This window comes from Citrus sinensis, chromosome 3 (genome assembly GCF_022201045.2).
Source record: "Citrus sinensis cultivar Valencia sweet orange chromosome 3, DVS_A1.0, whole genome shotgun sequence".
NCBI classification, from domain to species: Eukaryota; Viridiplantae; Streptophyta; class Magnoliopsida; order Sapindales; family Rutaceae; genus Citrus; species Citrus sinensis.
The window spans coordinates 46,248,617-46,271,402 of NC_068558.1; the positions used below are offsets into that span (position 1 = coordinate 46,248,617).

At 35.4% G+C, this 22,786-nt stretch overlaps 3 protein-coding genes across 9 annotated transcripts; 2 read left to right on the plus strand and 1 right to left on the minus strand.

The window, feature by feature from the left end:
- Positions 1–2,467: 2,467 nt before the first annotated feature.
- Positions 2,468–4,728, plus strand: LOC102614224 (probable glycerol-3-phosphate acyltransferase 3). The gene is made up of 2 exons (XM_025093044.2): positions 2,468–3,244; positions 3,352–4,728. Exons 1-2 carry the CDS (start codon positions 2,513–2,515, stop codon positions 4,249–4,251), a joined length of 1,632 nt encoding a protein of 543 aa, XP_024948812.2. The 5' UTR covers positions 2,468–2,512; the 3' UTR covers positions 4,252–4,728.
- Positions 4,729–6,682: 1,954 nt separating this feature from the next.
- On the plus strand, positions 6,683–11,525 carry LOC102614514 (probable pre-mRNA-splicing factor ATP-dependent RNA helicase DEAH2). 4 transcript variants are annotated; one of them, XM_006492305.4, is made up of 7 exons: positions 6,691–7,133; positions 8,276–8,478; positions 8,575–9,659; positions 10,069–10,194; positions 10,313–10,551; positions 10,729–10,847; positions 11,102–11,525. In XM_006492305.4, exons 1-7 carry the CDS (start codon positions 6,843–6,845, stop codon positions 11,220–11,222), a joined length of 2,184 nt encoding a protein of 727 aa, XP_006492368.2. In that variant the 5' UTR covers positions 6,691–6,842; the 3' UTR covers positions 11,223–11,525. The 4 variants fall into 4 exon arrangements, 2 of the variants coding, with proteins under 2 accessions (XP_024948814.2, XP_006492368.2); XR_003062461.2 differs by lacking the exons at positions 10,729–10,847; positions 11,102–11,525 and having other exon boundaries at positions 6,683–7,133; positions 9,977–10,194; positions 10,313–10,380; XR_003062460.2 differs by lacking the exons at positions 10,729–10,847; positions 11,102–11,525 and having other exon boundaries at positions 6,684–7,133; positions 9,959–10,194; positions 10,313–10,380.
- A 1,856-nt stretch (positions 11,526–13,381) lies between these two features.
- On the minus strand, positions 13,382–19,691 carry LOC102614799 (long chain acyl-CoA synthetase 1). 4 transcript variants are annotated; one of them, XM_025093073.2, is made up of 21 exons: positions 19,580–19,691; positions 19,451–19,506; positions 18,881–19,073; positions 18,659–18,722; positions 18,463–18,552; positions 18,305–18,361; positions 18,178–18,226; positions 17,905–17,981; positions 17,785–17,824; positions 17,609–17,703; positions 16,540–16,707; positions 16,224–16,334; positions 15,757–15,844; positions 15,585–15,651; positions 15,375–15,450; positions 15,079–15,196; positions 14,509–14,754; positions 14,283–14,422; positions 14,011–14,193; positions 13,747–13,866; positions 13,382–13,654 (listed from the first exon to the last, which is right to left on the minus strand). In XM_025093073.2, exons 3-21 carry the CDS (start codon positions 19,024–19,026, stop codon positions 13,607–13,609), a joined length of 1,983 nt encoding a protein of 660 aa, XP_024948841.2. In that variant the 5' UTR covers positions 19,027–19,073; positions 19,451–19,506; positions 19,580–19,691; the 3' UTR covers positions 13,382–13,606. The 4 variants fall into 4 exon arrangements, with proteins under 4 accessions (XP_024948841.2, XP_024948844.2, XP_052294397.1 ...); XM_025093076.2 differs by adding an exon at positions 19,235–19,346 and having other exon boundaries at positions 19,451–19,631; XM_052438437.1 differs by having other exon boundaries at positions 18,881–19,108; positions 19,451–19,631.
- Positions 19,692–22,786: the final 3,095 nt, after the last annotated feature.

Below are 22,786 nucleotides of genomic sequence, written 5' to 3' on the forward strand. Positions count from 1 at the left end.
TATATACGTATATGGGTAATATGTAGGACCTTTTCTTCATTTATTCACAAAATATGGATAAAACCATATGAACCATATCATTATTTTAATGGTCCATTCCATCCATTGCCATTGCCCCTTTTTTAGTCGCACCTTTAACCTGTCCATCCTTTGAGCGCTTGTGGAAATATGCACAATCTTTATGGCAATAGAGGCCCTTAAAGCCATGTTTTGTAATAAAGACAGCATGGCACTTGGGGTCCATAGAGCTCTTTTTCGTTTGCTCATTTCTTCCTCCCAAATTAACGGCCATGCATGCATGCATGCATATTGCACAATTAATCCCAGTACACGAGCCTTCTCCGGGGGTTCGAATTCAATAATAAGAATTAAAAAAAGCGTGGTCGGCTATAATAATAAGAATTAAAAAAAGCGTGAGTTGTACTGATTTATTTTTAAAAAAATTATAATAGAAAAATAGACGCTGTTGACTACTCGATCATAATGTTGTGATATGCGACTACGCGATGTTGCCAAAATGAGTAGACCAAAAACAAATATAAGAGCATTTTTTTTTTAAATGAGAAAAAAAATATTATTAGTAAGGAAAAAGGTGAATAAGAACATAAGTTAAGTTGCAAAATAATATTTGTGCAAATTTCAAACATCCTCTAAAAACATTCTTCCAATTGGAAACCGGTGATAATCCCACCAAGTGAAGTAATTACAAGATAATCTAAAATTTGTCAAAGAGGTAACAACTGAATTTCCCACCCTCTAAATATGAGAACATTTAAAATTTCATTCACTTTAGATAATGAAAACAACTAACCATCTATCATGTAAAGAGGCCAGGGAGGGTTGTAAAAATAAGAGAATTGGCACGAGCTCAATCTCCTGCTGCCATGCATGCAAATTGCTCTCTGCACTACTTCGACGCTCACTTAGTTGCTTCCTCTACTCATTATGTGTTTGAGATCGGCTGGTTTGGTGGTAGAAAAAAAATTAAAAAAGAAAAAAAGAAAAATAAATGTGATAGTCATATGGGTGGATGGATCGAGTTCCTTCTGAAAGGTCAAATGGAGATAATTTAGCCACATTTCAAGCAAAATGGTTGCGGTTTAGTCTTAAAAAGTGCTCCTTATATCACCAACAAAGTGTTGGCTCCACTGGCAATGGAGTCCCCTTAAGTGGTTTGACTGGGTTTGCTCCCCAGTTCGAGTCGCAGGGAAGTCGCATTTGTTGGGAGAACCTGTGCCTCCCGGTTCGAGCGGGGACTTCTAGTCTGGGTTGTGGTACGGGCTTAAAGGTGACTCCCACTATTGGGGCCCTCCCCAGGATACCTCGTGGATAAGACCAAAAAAAAAAAAAGTGCTCCTTATATCTTGCAAACTACTCTTACAAATGTGACCACAATGAGCCTAGCATATAAAATAAATATTGTTGTATTATTATTTTTTAATTTTTTTTAAAATATTTAATTTAAAATTTTTAAGAGTTTAAACATGTTTTAAGTAAATACTAAAAAATTAAAAAACAAAGCCCCAAATTAAATTACATTAACATTTTTGAACTAAGCCGTTTGCATACGTCGCTGACTCAAGCCTTCCTTCCTATCTTGGAAAGCAGCACCGTCTAATTCAATGAGCTCGGGCCCCTGGAACCAAATTTTGTTTATTACCAATAAGTACTCGAACAGTGTACACTCTCCAGAGAACAGAATACAACGACATCGCTTCCGTTAATGGGGGCATCCACTAGTAAAACCAGCTGGATCTGCCTTTTCTCCCCAGAGCCTAAATCGCCGCCGCCGCTAATTAAACGGAGTTTTAAATCACAATCAGTTTCGTTGTGAACCTGTCGCCCAACATAATCTGTTTAATTATATGCCCCAGTTTGATCAACATGTATTTGAATTGCTATAATCCGCTAATTGCATTGTCCATCACCATGATAATGGCATTTAAACACCGCTCCATATTTGGGTGGTGAAAATACTTTTCTCTATTTTTAATTTTGGAAAATGTCTCCTAGTCAAGCAGTTAATGCACAACTTGAACGTTAACGAAATTATTTATAGCTTATGTAATATTCTGCGAACAGTTTGTTTCATCATCCGTAAAATATTTACTATAGTACGTTACTATGTAGCTTCAATTCAACTAATATCATTCACATCATTGATACAAACACGGACACACCTCCGTTTATTCTCTCTCTCTCTCTGAAAAGTCCCAACGCGGCGGGGTCGCTAATTAATCTTTAACCTTGTTTCAACTCTCATTACTTTTCCCTAAACTGCAGCTTAGACACCGAAAGCGGAAAAGGCAGCAGCAGCACAGTCGTGGTTGACTTCTTCCATCAAAATAAAAGTCAGCGAGTCAAGAAAATGGCATGCTTGTAATAATTTAAAAAGTGTGAGGGCATTCTCAAACGTTCATTCTATAAAAGGGCATAAGGTTCTCACTTCTCTGTACGTTATATCAAATTCAGTTCACAATACCTCGCGTTCGGATACAAACAAATATCTAAGATGTGTCCAACCATCAAATTCTCATTTTTTAAAACCCTTTTCTTCTTTTTTATTCGCACAGTCTTCGGACAGTTTAGGAACCCTAAAGCTCTCCACAGAAGTGTCAGCAACCTCCATGCAACTCATAGTGGCAGTAGTAAATATCAAAAGTACACTTCTCTTGTTCACATATCAGACCAGGTGTCAGAGCGAACCTTGATCTTTAACGTGGAGGGGTTTTTACTAAAATCATCGTCTTTGTTTCCATATTTCATGCTTGTAGCCTTTGAAGCAGGAGGGCTCATAAGGGCTTTCCTTTTATTCATTTTGTACCCACTTATTTGTTTAGCTGGTGAAGAAATGGGCTTGAAGATAATGGTCATGGTATCCTTCTTCTGGGTCAAAAAAGACAACTTCAGAGTTGGAAGAGCAGTTCTGCCGAAGTTCTTCTTGGAGAACGTGGGATTAGAAATATTTGAGGTATTGAAGAAAGGAGGCAAAACGGTGGCCGTGAGTAATATGCCTCAGGTTATGATTGATAGTTTCTTAAGAGATTATTTGGATATTGATCTTGTGGTTGGAAGAGAGCTGAAGGTTTTTTGTGGTTACTTTGTCGGACTCATGGAAGATAAAAAGAAAAACATTCTTGTTTTACAGGAGATAATTAAACAAGAAAACAGTGGTGATGTTATCGGCATTAGTTCCCTAAACTCGTCACTTGATCACTACAAGTTGTTCCTTCAGCAGTGTAATGTGAGTTTTTTTTTTGGTATACTCTTTTCGTTCTGACTTGACTTTAATTTATTTCATATCAAAATATTAATGTGTTGTTATCGTGCATTGTTGCACTTGCAATACAGGAGGTTTACTTGGTGAGAAGCACTGACAAGCGGAGCTGGCAACACCTATCAAGGGACAAATACCCAAAGCCACTCATTTTCCACGATGGTAGACTGGCTTTTAGACCAGCGCTATCAGATTGTCTAGCCATGTTCATGTGGTTTCCATTTGGTCTCGTTGTCGCTATCATCAGGTCCTTTGTCGCTTTAACCCTACCCTTTGAGATTTCCACCCCCACACTGATATTCTCTGGCTTGCGCTTCACAGTAATTACTAAACCAAAAACATCCCGTTCATTTCAAAATTCCAGGGATTGCCAAAAAACCGAGCGTACTCTTTATGTTTGTAACCATAGGACATTATTAGATCCTCTATACCTATCTTTTGCGTTAAAGAAAAATGTGACAGCCGTTACCTACAGCCTGAGCAGAATGTCAGAGATCTTAGCCCCTATCAAAACCGTCCGAATGACAAGAAACAGGGATCAAGATGCTAAGCTGGTGAAGAGCTTATTAAATCAAGGGGACTTAGTTATTTGCCCAGAAGGGACCACATGTAGGGAACCGTATCTCTTAAGATTCAGCCCTTTGTTCGCTGAAATGAGTGATAATATAATCCCTGTGGCTAGTAACTCCCATGTTACCATGTTCTACGGTACGACTGCTGGTGGGCTCAAATGCTTGGACCCGTTTTTCTTTCTCATGAATCCGTCACCAGGCTACACCATGCAGTTGCTTGAGGGGGTATCAGGACTGTCCATGTGTCAAGACGGCAATGAATCAAGATTTGATGTGGCCAATTATGTGCAAAGTGAGCTTGGCAAGGCATTGGGTTTTGAATGCACTAAGCTTACAAGAAGAGACAAGTACCAGATTTTGGCTGGGAATGACGGCATAGCTTGTACCAGTAGCAAATCCTAATTCCATAACTTTATCGAGATTGAAAGCTATCCTATCACACGTTATGCAGACATGTATTAATCGGTAGGTTTATCGTTTCTATGATTGTTCTGCGTTTTGTTTTAGGTAATTAGGGTGATAGATTATACGTACAAGTCTTTCTTCTGTTTTTATTTGGCGAGTACTTGCAAGTTGTGTACAAGTAAAATCTCATTGTTTATCTTTTTTGGTCGTTAGTTGTTGATGTAATTATAAGCTGCTATTGTGCATCCGTAATATCGATGGATTTGTAAGAAAAAAATGTCGTTTTGTTCCGGCTACTGAATCATGCTGGTGTTGGCAGAACAGCAAAAACACTCCCGATTTAGATAGGGTTGCTCTTTTGACTGCCGGACAAGGTTCGGGCATTTCTGCCTCTCAAAGCCACAGTGCTAATCTAATTTGTAGTCACTGATCTATTCATGGACATCAATGATAGATCTACACTCTACGAATTTAGTCATTCTCAAATCCAACTTATTTTACGGTGAAAAAAATAAAAGTTGTATAATGACTACGTTAATAATTGTTTGTTAGCCACACTCTGAAACACGTACGCAATAAAAACTGTTGTGGGGTTAGTAATCAATATACATATCAGTGAAATAGCTTAAGGGGCCACTGTCGCGAATAATCCAATATGCCTTTTCAAGTTGTGTGTGGTTCTAATACACACAGTGGGACACTGGATTTCATAGAATAATTAATTGAGGCCGTGCTATTTTTCTGTAACAACTAATTATCTTTATTTGATCTTGTCAAAATCTCAAAGATAATAGAAACTTGTAAAGATCATAATGTCATTCCATTAATTTCTTATTGATATGAAGAAAATATTCTAATTTTTTTTAACAAAAATTCACTTCTCTTCAAAAAAGAAAGAAAGAAAGAACCCCTTTTTTGTGTGTGTATCATTCTCTAGTGCAGGCGCCGTCAATTTTTTTTTTTTTCATGCAGATATGCTTTTAACTCTCTTAAACCATCTGCATTAAAAGAAATGCGAGCACACCTGATAATGATTGTATATATATATATATATATATAGAGAGAGAGAGAGAGAGAGAGAGAGAGAGAGAGAGAGAGAGAGGGAGCATTGTGTGTGTGTATATATATATATATATGGAGAGAGAGAAAGAGAGCATTGTATATATACATTGAGAGAACATTATCTTGATTGAATCACAATTTGAATATTCTAATCGTCTTGAGGCTATTGATTTTCTTTTTTCTTTTTTCAAAGACTGAATTTTTAGCTCTCATTTTTCAACGTGAAGCTCGTTTTCTCTGCATATATAAATAAGTTTATTGTATTTGGTTGTTCTCAATTTGTTGAATCTTTTTTTTTTCCAATGATTTATAATATAGTTTTGAAGTTGAGCAAAGTTTTGTGTTTATGGTCGGATAATTGGTTTGAATTTTCTCAAAAAGAAAAAAGAAATTGTGTTCCTAAACAGTTTCAAGGGTCTTCAATTAACTTAAGTTCAATTGTCCTGTTTAGCAAATTATATTAGGAATATTTTTATAATTAAATTTTTTATTAAAATTTGATGTCCAAAATATTTTTTAGAGTGCAAATAACCCACCTTAAAAATAATTATACATAAATTACTAAACTCTTTTGAAGTTTTTTTTTTAATTATGTTTACTATAAAATGGATGAATACAACCTCACTTTGGAAAAACAAGGTTCAAATGTTATCTGGAAAGCATAGTTTCATTTTATTTATTTATTTATTATTATCTATTAAAACATAATTTTTGTAAGTATATGAAAAAAAATTGTAAGCATATTAAAAAAAATCAACCATAAATTATATTAGTAGTTAAGATTTAATAAATTATCAGCATATAAAGTAATAAATCATAGTATGACAATTGACAAGTGATGAATTGATAGTCAAAATGGCATCAAAAGTCTCTTTAAATAAGATTTCACATCTTATTTGATTTCACTTCTTATTTGAAAAGCCACATCAACAAATGAAGTTTCAAAAGGCTTTTTAAGTAAAATTATTCTTCCTTCTCTTTAATATTGAAGAGTAAATTTTTTATTTTCAAATAATATTATATTATTTTTAATATCATTATTATTGAAAAAATAGAAGTACTATAACTATATTATCAAAAAATTAAGGGTGGTTAAATTTGATAAAAAAAAAAAGTTACTTCTATTTTAAGGATTTTTTGGAAAAGAGTTTATTTTTTATTCTTTTATTTATCGAACTAAGTTTTTGGTGAACCTTCTCAGCTTTCAACGCGGGTGTCTTTAAAAATAAAAGATTCATTAACTTCTTCTAGTGGTGTGGCCCAAACAATATCCAGCCTGAATTGAATCGGTTCGGGCTGTCCTGTCGGTTGAGACCAAATAATAAAAAATAAAAACGAGGACATTTCAGTAAATCTCGAAACTTCCCTTGCCTTCTTTCGCTTTAAACTACTCGGGCTGTATTTACCCTAGCCTCCATCTTTTTGTTTTCAAACGTAAAACTTCGTCCTAGGGTTTGTATTATTCTCGTCGTTTTTAATAATTTCTTCGCTCGGCCTCTCTACGGTACCCTGCGACGTCGTATTGGATGGGAACGGAGAGGAAGCGGAAGGTGAGCTTGTTTGACGTGGTGGACGAGACCTCGGTCTCAGCGAAGCTAGTCAAAACAAACGGCGTCGGTCCCGGTGCGATGATGAACAACAATAACAGTTTGATTAATAGGTGGAATGGGAAGCCGTACTCGCAGAGGTACTATGAGATACTGGAGAAGCGCAAGTCTTTGCCTGTCTGGCAGCAAAAAGAGGAATTTTTGCAAGTCTTGAAAGCCAATCAAGTTATAATATTGGTTGGTGAGACCGGTAGTGGTAAAACCACTCAGGTTAGTTTTCAAATTTGACACATTACGACCCTACAAGTAACGACAGATTTACTTTTGTTTGGATTTGATAGCTTATTTTAAATTCTTTTTTTATTTATATTCTTTAAATTTATGAATTGGTGGGTTATTGTTGAACGAGGAGGGAGTATTGGAGTAGTGTCTAAAGTAGGGTGTATTAAGATGGTGTTGGTGCTAAGGATTTTGTTTTCAAAGTGTTTGCACGGTTATGCTTATCACAGGTTAGCTTTTCTCGATGCGGTACTTACCAATTCATGTTCAGTTAACATGATGAGCTGAAACTAGCTGAGCAATCTGGTTCAGTTTGTTTTGGATTCTAGCTGTCTAACCCGTTTTGGTTGAGACTGTTGGGTCTGGGGGTTCAGGAATATTGTGAACTGGACTAACTGGCATTTTACGCCTATTTTTCCTTTTAGGCTTTGTATCTAGTAAGTATTGCACTTCAGTTTCATAATATAGCATTTACCGTATTTTCTTCCTTATATTCACAACCACTTAGCTCTGGTGTCGGTATCTGTTTTTTCTTCTGACTCAAAACCTTTTTCCGTCATCACATGGATTTCCCTGTATAAGGCTTTTCAGTTTCTCAACTTCTGAATATCTACATTAAAATTCTAGATAGCGAGTATAGTGCTTGGATGGAGAGAAAGCTCAATTGCGTACTTTGTTAGAAATTGATGAGAAATTTTAGTTGAGAAAGATGTCTTAATGTTAGAAAGAATCTGAATCTGGAACATATATGTTTTTGAAGTCGTTTGATAAGGATATGGCATGTAAAATTTTTTTTTTCCCCTAATAAATTCTTGTTGCATTAGTTCCTTAGAATCTGGATTTCTTGTGGTTATAATTAAGGAGCTATTGTAACCAACAAGTGCTGAAATCCCCCAAAACTGACCCAAATTGACTTCAGGTGCACCCATAGTACACCGTTTATTTTGTAATAATGGGTAGTGACAAGCAAAACGAAGCAGTTTTTATTTTTTATTTTTGATGGTCCCAGTCTTATCTTTGTTAGTTACTTGGCTGGATGGAGATTTTATTCTACAATCAAATTGCATTAGTATGGGATGCTAATAAGTTACATAATGGAATGTGGGTGGTGACTATTATTTGCTGTTGTACAGATTCCTCAGTTTGTACTGGAAGGTGTTGATATAGAAACCCCTGATAGACGTAGGAAGATGATGATTGCTTGCACTCAGCCTCGAAGAGTGGCTGCTATGTCTGTTTCTCGTCGAGTGGCTGAAGAGATGGATGTAACCATTGGAGAAGAGGTTGGTTATAGCATTCGTTTTGAAGATTGCAGTAGTGCAAGAACAGTTTTGAAGTAAGTTCAGTTGGGGTTCTCTGGTTTAGAAGTCCCTTTTTTTTTTTTTGGGACTGAAGTGATGAGTCTGTGTTTTTGTGTTTTATTGGGTGGCAGGTATCTAACAGATGGTATGCTTTTAAGAGAGGCAATGACAGATCCACTTTTGGAAAGATACAAGGTAATTGTTCTTGATGAGGCTCACGAAAGAACTCTGGCCACAGACGTGCTATTTGGACTTTTGAAAGAAGTGTTGAAAAATAGACCAGATCTGAAGTTGGTAGTAATGAGTGCAACCCTTGAGGCTGAAAAGTTTCAGGGTTATTTTTACGGTGCGCCTCTCATGAAGGTTCCAGGTAGGCTTCATCCAGTGGAAATTTTTTATACCCAGGAACCTGAGAGGGACTACCTTGAGGCAGCCATAAGGACCGTTGTGCAGATACACATGTGTGAACCTTCTGGTGATATACTTGTTTTCCTGACTGGAGAGGAGGAGATAGAAGATGCATGCCGCAAAATAACAAAGGAAATTACTAACATGGGTGACCAAGTGGGTCCTGTAAAAGTAGTGCCTTTGTATTCAACCCTTCCTCCAGCCATGCAGCAAAAAATATTTGAACCTGCTCCACCTCCAAGTAAGGAAGGTGGCCCCCCTGGAAGAAAGATTGTGGTCTCTACAAACATAGCAGAAACTTCTTTGACCATAGATGGGATAGTTTATGTTATAGACCCAGGTTTTGCTAAACAAAAAGTTTATAATCCACGTGTGCGTGTGGAATCGTTATTGGTTTCTCCAATATCGAAAGCAAGTGCACATCAGCGGTCTGGGCGTGCTGGAAGAACTCAGCCAGGAAAATGTTTCCGACTCTACACTGAGAAAAGTTTTAATAATGATCTGCAGCCGCAGACATATCCAGAAATATTACGTTCAAACCTTGCAAATACAGTCCTTACATTAAAGAAGCTGGGTATTGATGATTTAGTGCATTTTGATTTTATGGACCCTCCTGCTCCTGAGACACTGATGCGAGCATTAGAAGTTTTGAATTATTTGGGAGCACTGGACGATGATGGAAACCTGACTGAAATGGGGGAGAAGATGAGTGAATTTCCACTAGATCCTCAAATGTCGAAGATGCTCGTTGAGAGTCCTAAATACAACTGCTCAAATGAAATTCTTTCAATTTCTGCCATGCTTTCAGGTATTTTTTCCTATCTTGTTATTTATTTTGTGTCTGTCTCAAGTCAGGTCTTAATAAGGTTAGGAGGTAGGTGCTGTTGGGATGCGTCATAATTGAGAACATCCCTATATGTCCAGCCCACACAGACACTATGTCTATGTGGTGATAGTTTTTTAACTGCTTTCATGTGTACATTGGTATACATGTATGCGGTTAAATAGTTAAAGTGTCCACTTAGGTTGTCATCAGCAACTGTCTTGTCTGGGATCCATGCCCCTGGTTGGCATGCACCATAGGATTCTAAGTAAGTGCTGATGCAGATAGTTGCAGTTTCTCAGTATTCTCTCATGAAGCAAATGGTGTCGTCGCCTCTATGCATCTGCTGACCACCGTGGGCCTCTTCTGTGATAACCAAATATTCTTTCTTTAGTACCCAATTGCTTTGTCCGGCCTAGGGAGGCTCAGAAAGCTGCAGATGAAGCAAAAGCCAGGTTTGGTCACATTGATGGGGATCACCTTACACTCCTGAATGTATACCATGCTTACAAGCAAAACAGTAAGATTTTTTACTAATTTTCTATTTTTTGCCCTCTCGATTCTTGTGAAAGTGTTTAATTTCCATATTTGATTCTAAATTTTCTTTTTTCTTTTTTTTTGTTTTTAACCTTTTGCAGATGAGGATCCATCTTGGTGTTATGACAATTTTGTCAATCATAGGGCATTGAAGTCGGCTGATAATGTTAGACAACAGCTAGTTCGGATCATGGCACGGTTCAACCTCAAGTTATGCAGCAATGATTTTAACAGTCGGGACTACTATGTCAACATCAGAAAGGCTATGTTGGCAGGATATTTCATGCAAGTAGCTCACCTAGAACGCACTGGACAATATCTGACAGTTAAAGATAACCAAGTATGTTGATTTATTAAGTTGATTCATTGTACAGAGTTGCCACTCTTTTCAGTTGTTCTCTGGACATTTCTAATTTCAAGTTCTTATATTGCTTTCTGTTCCTGGTTCATCTTTGTTTTTCACCCCAAATTGTAATTATATGCTAATATTATGTTTTGTGTTTTATGTATTTTCAAGGTTGTGCACTTGCATCCTTCAAATTGCCTCGATCACAAGCCAGAGTGGGTCATTTATAATGAGTATGTGCTAACTAGCAGGAACTTTATTCGTACGGTGACAGATGTTCGTGGTGAATGGTAAGCTTGCAAGTTACTGGTGTATTGCTTCTCCTTGATGTACAGTAATTGTAACTGCATTCTTCTGACAGAGCCTAAGCCTGAACTTGATTGATGAGTTCTGTACTTGTTCTTCCCTGTGAATTATTTCATAAGAGCTCAATCACCAATCGGACATTTTTCTTATTGTGGATCTTTACTGATGTTGCATGGTGTGTTTGCTAGCATATCTTGTGTGTTAATATCATCTGATAATCATAATTTTCCAATTGCAGGTTAATCGATATCGCACCACATTACTATGACCTTTCGAACTTCCCTCAATGTGAGGCTAAACGTGTTCTTGAGAGGCTTTACAGGAAGCGGGAAAAGGAGAGGGAGAACAACAGAAAATAAAGTATATGCCATCTAGATCCTTGACTCATGTAATATTGTTTGTCTCGAGATGAGATGGAGACCTTGCTATTAAAGCTATTCTACTTCTGCATCAGATGGAAAGAAAATATTAGCATAATTCCATGTACCATTTCCTAGAGAAGGGATGTCCGTTACTGTCTTTTTGTATTTGTAGAATCGGCCCTTGGCTTGTTTTCGGATGTCATGGCTATGTTGCTTTTGATTGTTTTGGCATGATTATGTGTTATTGTTGTGTTTCGAGATCTTTTGATGCTGGAAGAAAATGTTATAGGATTTAGTTTATATCTAAATTGTGACCTTATTGAACTCAGCAATTGCGAGTACGAAACTTATATGAGCTCAACAATTGCCGTCGCTATTAGGGGCAGCAAGCTTTAGACACCTAAGCATTTGGAGTGAATTTGACAGCAATTAGTATCTGGAAAAAGACAGTCTTGCTCGTACAGAGTAAAAACTCAGTTGACCGTGGCTGTAGTGGAGCCTCTTCTAATGAGTGATGGCGCATTGCAGCATTGATATAGAAATGCTGCTATGAGACTGCAAATTTTTGAAGGGTTTCAACTCACTCCTCTTTCGTCCTTTTCCTCAACTTGATTAAACCCATATTCATCATGATGAACAAACAGTCGTTTGGCAGTTGAGAAATACTCTATGCGGCAATCTCCTCTAGCTCCGGAGCAGAATGCCGGTCGCAGGCTCCAAATTACAATATCAGGCTCAAATGGCATTCCTTTTTATCCATTTTCTTTGCTTTGTGTAGCTGGCCAGCTCTACCGACTGCCATAGAGGTACGCCATGCAAGCATAATGCTCAATCTCAGCTCGGATTCCGTATTTGGGTTCCATATAATTAAAGCACCTTTCACCTTCTTCAACCAACCTCCAATGTGCACATGCCGAGAAGAACATACAAAAAAGCAACTTGATCAGGTTTAAGATTAACTCGTATCATTCTCTCAAACTCTTCTAATGCACTTCTTCTCCATGGACTCAAAAATCAAAAGCACAGAAAAGTGCTTCTGTGTCCCCATTTTGTTGACAAAAGTCAAAACCACATCAAAATGAATGCCCAGTATTAGGAATATAGATCATTTTAATATATGAATGTGTATTTAATAAGTTAAAGTAAGGATATTTTAAGAAATAATATTACAAGGAACGTCATAAGAACTATGAAGGGATGTTAAAAGCTCCACTCAGTAAGAAAGCTTAATAGACTTTTTTTTTTGGGTTCTCTTGGTCTTGTTCAGGCCTGACAAAATGGTCTTGTAGGTGAAAATAGTCTTTTTCACGGGCCTTGCATCGAACAGGTCTTGGGCTTTTAATTAATTGTCAATTATTATTTTGTCAGCACCGTTTGGGCCTTTGGCGATAATAATTGTATTCGATTTTGGAGGTCGCTGTAATCGTGTGGGCCAGGTGCAAGAAGAATTTTGTAGGCAAATAATTAGAGTATGCAAAATGGGTCATCGGATTATATTCGTATCGTGTTAAATTTAAGTCTATCTAAATATGACATATTTAATAATCGTGTTAAAATATTAAGATTCAAACTCAACACAAAAAATAAATAAATTACTCAATAATCCGTTTAATATCTATATATTTAACAAATGTTACACACACCCCCCAACATATTATACATTTACATTGAATAAAGTTTAAATTATACATATGTAAATAATATTATATATCGATATCATAATATATACATGTATATTAATATTTTACACATTTACACTATTAAAGTTCTAAATTTATAGAAAATTTTATAAATAAAATAGTGTATATATACATCTTTCCAAAAAAATTAAAAAGAGATAATTATGTTTAATATTTGAGTTTTATTGACAAGAACTTAAAAATTAATTTAAAATAAAAAATATAATCATATCATTGTTTAGATAAATGAGTCAAGAACTTTAACTCTAATCTGCCACCGAAAAAAATCATGTCAACCCGAACCCCATCCATTTAATAATCATATCAAATTTGACGACTCATACCCATTTATTTGTACCGTGTTCGTGTCGAATAATCGAGTCGTGTTAAATTTTCCCAGCTCTACAAATAATCAATTGTGATTTGTGAGTCTAATCATTCAAAAAAAAATGTGGAGACACACACACACTAATCACATATATGAACCGTCTGTATTTTATTCTCTCATTCTTTTAAGAGGTGTTCACGACTTTTATACATCAACATCAAGCAAAAGGCTATAGAAGTAGAGGATTGTTCTTACAATTTTATTTTCAAACAGAAAATAAGTTACTAAAAATCTTTTGTTAGTAAAGCAAGGGCAAGCACAAAACAAGTTGAGTTCTCGTTGATAAAGTCGACCGACATTGTACTCATATTTCATCAGCGTCGTCCCGGGGCCAGTTTTTCATATAGTTGATCAATTTCCACCTGTACACAATTGTTGGATTATCTGTTAGATTATCGGTAAGATCACCAATTGTTGCAATAGAAATTGGAGAACAGAGAGTAATTTTTGTTACCTGATAATATATGAGCAGTTTGTTTCTTTTCTTCTTCAATGTGGCAGTCACTAAATCTCTTTCCATGTCAAATGGGCGAGGATCCAAGATGACTCCTTTGATGTGTTCAAATCCCCTCAGCTGGTTACATGCCAACAACCAAAAAAGGGTCATGGATCAGTTTCAAATTTGACAGTTGATGCTGATATATAGGTAAAAGAAAACGCTAGTAAATCTCTAAGGCACCAGAGAAAAACAGCCAGTGTCCCAGTTGGCAAATATAACCTTGTTTCTCTCAGCTGCATTCTTCAGCTCTGAGAGGATATAATTTTGTAGCTGAACAAGTGAACAAAGTTCCAGGAATGAACCAGCATGACCATTCGAGTATGCCCACTTTTTGGTGTCTTCTTCGCATGGCACAACTACTGCAACTAACATTGACTTGAGGCTGTCCCCATAGACCCAGATCTTTAAGGAAAACCGAAATATTAAATAATAATATAAAAATTTATTTTCAATAGATTCCACTAAGAAACTGAACTATAAGAAATGCTCACGTCTTCAATTATAGGAGCCACGCAATAAACATTTTCCAAATATTCAAGTGCAACATACTCTCCCTGAGATATTTTTATAAGATTCTTTTTCCTATCAATGATCTTAACAACTCCATTGGGTAAAATTTGTCCTATATCCCCTGAGAAAGGCAGAGAATGTTAGTATCAGAACTGAATATCAGAATTCTTTTAGAATTTGGATTGACAGGAAACGTTACTGATCAACCTGTATGAAACCACCCGTCTATTATGGATTCTCTTGTTAGATCTGGATTTTTGTAATACCCAGAAAAAAGAGTCTTGCCTCTCACGCATACCTCACCACAAGGTGGATCGTCAAGCGGACTGTAGCCCATCTCTGGGACCTCCTCCAGACGAAGCTCACTGTATACAGATACTGGACCAACAGTACCAACCATGCACATTTCATCTGGAAAGCAAACTGTGGTTGGTCCACATGTTTCTGTCAAACCTGGACAATCCAAAATCCAATATGAGAGATGCATGGGAAATATGATATGTTTGAATGTCATGCTCATACGCGAGACTGAAGGATAATGTAGGTTTGGAGAATTAATATAAAGCATTAAGATTTTTGTATATTTTGATAAAAAGTCACGAGAAGAAGGCTTCAATAAAGCTATAAAAGTTTTACAGTAGTTTGTTTAGCTATAAAAGGTTTAAGAAATCCACAAACTTGATCTGAAAATTATTTTATCTCACAAATACCTCCCAACTCTTACGTCCTAGATGGTCTATGGTTTAATCATTACAGCGAATAGGCATATATCATTACCATAGCCTTGGACTAGAAAGGCACAGCAAGTAACCCGTAAGAACTCTTCCACCTCAGTGCTCAAGGGTGCACCACCACTTATTACTAGACGAAGGCGGCCACCTAACCTGGCTTTGACCTGGTTAAAAAGTAACAACATACAGATAGTTGAAGGAAGTTCTTTCAAGAGCTTAAAACTTAAACCTAATTAATTAAGGTTCCACAGTGCTGAAAGCTGGAGTTGGCATTGAGGTTGGATGAAAAGGTAATTCACGAACTATGAACCCTCACCAGATTGTAGGATTTAAATTCACTACCTTCCTGAAGGCTAACAGATCTGCCAGCGGTGATGCTTCTCTCTGTTTATATCCCATATTCATCCAAGCAAGTTTGCTGCACATCAATACAACAACCATCGGCATCATAATTATGCTATGATGGTAAAAAGGTGCAATAACATTCAATAGAGAGAGAAAACTATTGCTATTTGAAGGAACCATTATTAACTAGAGGGAAGAGCGTTTTACTATTTGTACAGGGCATCAAAAATTCGCCTCCTTAGAGGTCTGAGTTCTTCTAGTGCTTTCTTTATACCTGAAATAAAGAAAAACTTTAATTTGGTTAGTTGGTTTCTCTGAATTCAAAATCAATGAACTTACAAAGTTTTCTAATGACCAATGCCCAGGAAAGTTTCCCTGCCTTCATGAATCTTTTCAAATACCCGCGGCACACCCGCTAGAAGTGTTGGCTTCAACTCCATCAAATCATCCCTCAATGCATTCAAATCCTTAAGAAAGGAAACAAAACTTTCAACTGAATATTTTTATGAACATACATATACTTACATTAAGTACTTAAAAACATAAGTGACACAGAATGCATGGAATGCCTTAAAAACGTAAGTGACACAGAATGTGTGGAATGCCTCAAGTGAAGCGAAGTACAGAAGATAATATGCATAATATTAGCTAAATAAGATGTGAAGTAAACCTACAGCAAGTGCAACAAAACTTAGTAATTCGCATCTTAAATTTTCTATCAATCAAACATTAAAAAACTCAGTTTTGTTGTTAATATTAATTCTTTACTGTTCTCTTCTGCACACCTTACACTTGCAAAGAATGACTCAAAGCACAACAATAGAATCGAGATTTCCAGCAGCATACCCCATGGTAGTAACCAACAGAAGCACCCCTACGGAAAAAATATTCCTCAATCACGCGGTCAAGAATATGAGCAAGAGGCAGGAAAGACAGATACACGTCATCCACTGTCATCTATGTAAAGTCACAAAAATTGTACTTCAGGAAGGGGAAGAGAAAGATAAAAATGGTAGCACTAAATAAACAGAGTTTGTTGTGAGGAGATGATAAATAGCTGATTCATTGTATAAACTTCCTCCCACTCTAGATAATACTTGAACAAGAGGACCCAAATCATATCATGTAAAATCAATGTTAAACGGTCCAACACTATATTCACCTTGTCTTCAAATTGATCCAGAAAGAGATCAACCCCACTGACAAACGTTGCAATTGTTTCATGTGTTAACACAACACCTTTTGGATCTCCACTGGTTCCGCTAGTATACATGATTGTGCAAATATTAAAAGGCTGTGGTGGCAAAATCTCCATTTCATTTACTTTACCCTGATAACCAACAAATACATGATTGTGCAAAGATTAAAAGGCTGTGGTGGCAAAATCTCCATTTCATTTACTTTACCCTGATAAATAACAAACTCTCAAGTTGAAATATAACAGAGAAAAGCATACTAATATCGGAATGAGAGCATATTCTTTAATCAAGTTCATTATGGATTACCCCGTGCCGTGGTGATTTAGTCAGGGAGAAACTCATATTATTGAATAATTCTATAATTCTTAGGATGAAAAATCTTGCTTCAGAACATAATGAAAATGAAATATTTTGGAAGTGAACAAGTTTCCCTCTTCACAAAAACTAATGCATGTAAATTCAATAGTGGAGCCAGGAATTCAACACAGAAGGAGCTGAGTTTTACAATAATATAATTTTTAAAAAATTTAGAAAAAGGTATGAAAATCTAAATTTTGTTGAAATATTTTAATTCAATACACGATACTATTTAAATTTTGTAATGTCATATATATAGGTTCTGTTTGGCATTGAAGTACTGTACCTTTTAAGTTGTTGTTACTGTAGAAAAAAGCTACAAATGTGAAATAATGCAGTAAACATAACTTTTAAATAATAATTTTGACAAAAATAATAAAGATATGATAAGTTTTTCATCATAAAAATTGGTTGATCAAATCAATTTAACTTCCAAGCTATAGCAACTATATTTACCAAATATTTTAGTGCTGTAACTTTAAGTTACAGTTGTCTAACCTCAATAATAGATAGGGCTACAGTTTGTTGAGCGATTTGGTCATGGTGATAAATGATTTAACAAATGCTAGAGAGATAAAGATAGAGAAATTCCCATTATTTAACCAAATTTAATAAGAAATTAATTAAAAATGATATTAAGAAATTAATCACATAAACAGAATGATGAAAACTAACCAAGTGGAGGAACTCATCCCATGAGTAAGGTTTAATCCCAGTTTGTACAGCCATTTCCTTCTGCTCCGCTGTCAATGAGGTGAAGCATACCATTACTGCAACCACAACCAAACTCAGTAAAATGTCCTCTGGTAGTTTCAGCAAAGTTAAAATACTGAACAACTATTCATTTGAACCTCTCAGTCGTTGAGCAGATCTACAATCAGGACTCAGTAGCTGCATACAGAGTATATGATCAATTAGAACAATCTTAGTATTATACAACCAAAATGCAGATCGAGTATTTTGAGTCTTACTTCTTTCACTTTCTTATCTTGGACAAAAACAAAATCAATCTCTGCATGATCTAGTATAAAATTCACAGCCCCTGGCCCTGCATCCAAGAGAACCCATGAGGAGATCAAACAAACTGCATAAAGCAACCGAACTCCATTGACTGCATACTAGACTACTAGTAAGAGATAAAATTTGTTTTTCAGGTACACAGTCAAAATCTAAAATCTTCTTTCATGCAAGAAAGAAAATGAATTTGGAAGTCCAAAACTAATAAGTTTCTCGAGAGAATTTACCGAGGGTATCGTAAAGAGGCACACAAATTAAACTGAGGGCATTGCAAGCCTGCACAAAATTGAAAAATTTAGAGTCATCCAAAAAGAGTGAATAAATCAACATTAGATCAAACTTGTCAGAACGGACCTCCATTGCCTCAACCCACTGAGGGCAGTTTGCTCCATAAATGCCAACGCGACAACCCTGTAACAAATTTTTTTATTTTTTTAAATTAAAGCATAATTCTCACTTTTATTTTGCAGTCATATCACAAACTTCTGGCAAATACATATGCGTGTGCTTACAGGTTCAGCCCCAGATGCTCGCAATGCTGAAACAATCTGCAGAACTTCCTCGTAAACTTCTTTGTAAGTTTTCCAAACATAAGGCCCAAACTGAAGACCAGCCAAAGTTAGAAAAGAAAAATATAAACGGAGCTCCGAAAGGACAAAAGGGCAAAAAAAAAAAAAGAAACATTGACGCCATCAAGTAGATATTTACCTTCCCATCAACAAATGGACGCCAGCCCAACATCCTATTACCTGGATACTTCTGAACAGACATGCTACAAATCAAGGAAATTGTCTGTCAAAAATATTAACTCAGAAAGATCATAAGACTTTGAGACAAGTGGATTAGCAACCCCATTGTCCACTTCAATTGAATAGCATGTACTATAGTAAAATTAACTTCTTTTGGTCGAATTAAAAAGCATTTACATACCTGAAGATATCCCAAGCAGTATTTAAATCACTGTCTACTGAAGGGAAGCCGTTCGAGGCTAGCAAATTCCGATAAACAGGACCAACTGAGGGCTTCCCATCTTTTCCCTCCTTTCCTTCCTCCACTTGAGCTGCAAAAATCTTCATGTTTTTTGGGCCCGAGAGAAACTAGAACAGCTCAAAGACTCCGCAAACTGGACATTTGTATAACAACACAAGAGTTCCAGTTCTTTAGTGTACATGCAAACAAAAATGAAAGAAGAAATTTCTAACTTGAAAAATTCAAATTAGAGGAAAGAAGAAATTCCATCCTATGGAGCATGTGCTGCTTGAAACAAAAAGGAAAAATGCAAACCTCTTTAATGTCAACTCAAGTATTAATACGATGGAGAATAAAGCGCCAGTTACGATGGCTAAAAGAAAGTCTAATGACAATAGCTTAGCGGTGCTGGACAGGCAAGGGAAGTCTAAAATGATCTTGAAATATTAGAGAAGCAAATGCAAAACTAAAAGCAGATGAGAAAGTCGTTAATAATTTTAAAAAATTATAAGAATGCAAGAAACTCATTACCTTGAAACCAGCAGTATAAAGAGGTTGGTGCTTATGAAGAGGCCGATACTCAGAATCTGCGTGACCCCATATCCGTGCCTAGAATAAGTAAATGTACATAAATAAATACGCAGAAATTGAGAACCTTACCATGTGGAAACTGAATCATGCAATGCAACGGTGGGGGTGGTGGAACTGGGCTTGATGGGACAACAAAATGGGGATACATTTGTTGTCGTAGCAGTATGGTTGTTAATGAGTTAGTTGGACAGACTTGAATGCTGTGTTGTTGGAAGGATTAATTTCAGATTCTTCTTTAATTTTTCTTTTTGTGATAAAAAAAATTCATTGACTCAACCCTTTCTTTTTTGCCATTTTCACAAAAAATAGGAATGATTTTGATATTTTTAAAAATAAAAATAATAATTTAAAAATCTAAAATTTACCCTTGTTGGAATGTCATTTGCTTACATTTACTGATTTACTCCGCCGTCACCACGAAGTTGCAGCTCTCTTCTATTGGCTTACATTATATTTCTCTTAAGTAACATCATTTTCACTCCATAAATAGCATAACTAATTATAGAGAGAGTGAAAGACCACCCTAATTTTACATTAACCCAACCTAAGAGTAAGTAAAAGATTAATTAATAATAAAGTTACGCTAAAAAATTTTAAGTTAATAACATACTTAACCTAAAAATTTTGCCTTAATGAGAATGAAGTGGAATACATAGATGAGTGCATATCTTTTTTTTAAATAAATAGGTTTTCAAGAATTTGTGATCACCCTATTATTTTTATATTTGAGATGTAGGCCTTATTACTCCCATGTCGGAACTCCTAATTAACCTTCACGATATCGATTTTTGCTTGCGCTACTAACTTCTTTTTGATAAGGAACTGCTCTATAATTAATTGATTCTTGAAATTCTAATTATATATCATTTGTTCATACAAACAATTGGCAAAAATCCATAATCACTTCACATAAAAAGTTACTTAGAAGAAAGAAGCTAAGTATTAAGTCCATTTCATTCTTAAAAGAAAGAAGCTGAGTGTTAAAAGTCCATTTCATTCAAGTACATCGATATCATCATCATCATCATCAATACAATTCAACAACTCTGGAACTACTACGCTAGAGATCATTAAATGAAAGACCACAATCAGAAAGAGATGGCCATACAAGACCTGACACGTGGGCAGTCCGTCCCGGAAATGCAATTACTAAATGGCATGTTAGGTTGAGAAATACTTTTTGTATCGAATTGTGTTGAGATGATGGGATAACCCGATAGATAGATTGAGATAAACTTTGATGAGAAAAACTCATATAATAAAAGAATCCCGCTACCTTACGTTAATCGTAACATATATCCACATACAATAATAATTTTTATGGTGGGACTCACTATTGTTGTTGTGTGTGGCGTACGTTACTATTAACATAACGTAGCACTGACCATAATAAAATTATGTATTTTAGGGTAAGACTACAATTATTTTAAATATAAACACTCAGCTTATTTTGCGACCTAAAAACTCTGTCATAAGATAGTACAGTACACTAAGGTGATGGGATGGTCTCATATATATTTCTTTATATTAGATTAAGTTATTGCCTCGCACATGTGTGTGTGCATGCTCACACGTGTTACTAATATAGTCTAAGATCATATATTTTATTGAAGTCAAAGAAAGCAATTAAACTTTATAGTTTATTTTGGAAAATTGATGAGTGAAGTAGGGTCACAACTAAAATGAAATTGGAAGAAAATAAAGAACAAGCACAGAGCAGACACCAGAAATTTACATGGTTCGGCTTTTAATTCGGTTTTTAGCCTACGTCCACAGACGAAGACATATAAAAATATTTTACTACTGAAATAAGGATTACAAGTATTGTAATATGTTTGACTCACTACCCAGAACCCCGATACTCCCAATATCTCAAATCATTAAGACGAGAGCTATAATTTTGATACTCTTAACTCTCAATTTCTCTCCAAAGATGAGGAAATAAAACTGAAAAATAGGATGCCGAGAGGGGAAATGAAGCCTTCTATTTATAGGCTCCACTTCCTCTCCTTTTTCTAATTAAATTATTATTATTATTATTTTTTTTTTCTTCAAGCTTTTCTGCATGGATTCAAAATTTGTGGCTTTCAAAAATTACTGTTTCTAAATCTTCAAAATAAGCTGCTTCTAGAAGTATTTTCTTGACAATTTAATAGTATAATGTAATTAAACTATTAAATCATACAACTTAATAATTTTTTTGAACTTTTACAAAATTTAGAATCCCGAAATGAAACATTTACAATAGACAACAAAGCTTCTCGTATGCAATCGTTAAAATACAAATTTCATACCCACGTAGCTTTAAAAAAAAATAATAATAAAATGTACCATTTTTCATCTTTTAATGTTTGAGAGTCCGCTTATCTTTTTATTTTATATGCATCCGCACCTGAAAATATATGTAATTATATATATGGTATGGTGCACGACGGCATGTATCTTGTGCTCTCATTGGCGTAGGAACTATAGGGATCCACAACACAACTCCATTAATAAAAATTTGCCACATATTCTATGGCAAACCACAAGGCACACTATGGCGAACAATGTATCTTGCACCAATTTAGTATGATCACCATAATTGTGGGAGTTAAGCCCATCACCTAAGTAACAGGCCATTAATATGGGAGTGGACCACCGGATGAAAATTCTTGTTAAATCTCACTTTCTTATATTTAAAATTATAGAAAATGACAAAGGATACAATAGTGTTTTAATTCAATTCAAATATCATATGGAATAAATTAATTAAATTTTAAACATACTTTTTCGTAATAAAAATCAATCACTAAATAATTTATTTTTTTATTGTTTCAAATAATTTAAAGCTTATAAAAAATTAATCATATTATGTATCAAAATTTGAAGATAATAAAGTTCATAATTGATTGGGTGTAGAGACTGGAGACGTTTTAATTTAAGTGACTTCATTTTTTGTCTGTCTATGTAATTTCGACTAGTAACGGAATTATGTTTATACAAGTGGGGTTTTAAAAGGATTTTAATGGGGTGTGAACATTTTTTTAACTCTTAATATGGACTCAGGTGGTCCATGAGTGAACCTAGATGGAGCTATGATGCAACTAATTCTAACTTGCCACAGAGAGCATAAACTCCACCCTCTCTACACTATTAAATGGGATTTCTCTATCAGACTTTTAGAATATTGATAGGGTGGTGAGTGTTATAAATTCTTAGATTTAAGTATTTTAATCTCTGCCATTTATTTAATATAGTAGATAATTAATTAATTAGTAATAAGATAACATTTAA

Bases quoted from the DNA above. Each gene is read 5' to 3' on its own strand.
- LOC102614514 (XM_006492305.4), top strand. From the start codon at position 6,843: ATGGGAACGGAGAGGAAGCGGAAGGTGAGCTTGTTTGACGTGGTGGAC. The intron at 8,479-8,574 runs GTAAGTTCAGTT...ATTGGGTGGCAG, and splicing joins AGTGCAAGAACAGTTTTGAA to GTATCTAACAGATGGTATGC. The intron at 10,552-10,728 runs GTATGTTGATTT...TGTATTTTCAAG, and splicing joins TGACAGTTAAAGATAACCAA to GTTGTGCACTTGCATCCTTC.
- LOC102614799 (XM_025093073.2), bottom strand. From the start codon at position 19,026: ATGAAGATTTTTGCAGCTCAAGTGGAGGAAGGAAAGGAGGGAAAAGAT. The intron at 15,451-15,584 runs GTAAAACGCTCT...ATTGATGTGCAG, and splicing joins TTTGATGCCCTGTACAAATA to CAAACTTGCTTGGATGAATA. The intron at 13,867-14,010 runs GTTATATTTGCC...GCATGTAACCAG, and splicing joins ATGCAGCTGAGAGAAACAAG to CTGAGGGGATTTGAACACAT.
- LOC102614224 (XM_025093044.2), top strand. From the start codon at position 2,513: ATGTGTCCAACCATCAAATTCTCATTTTTTAAAACCCTTTTCTTCTTT. The intron at 3,245-3,351 runs GTGAGTTTTTTT...CTTGCAATACAG, and splicing joins TGTTCCTTCAGCAGTGTAAT to GAGGTTTACTTGGTGAGAAG.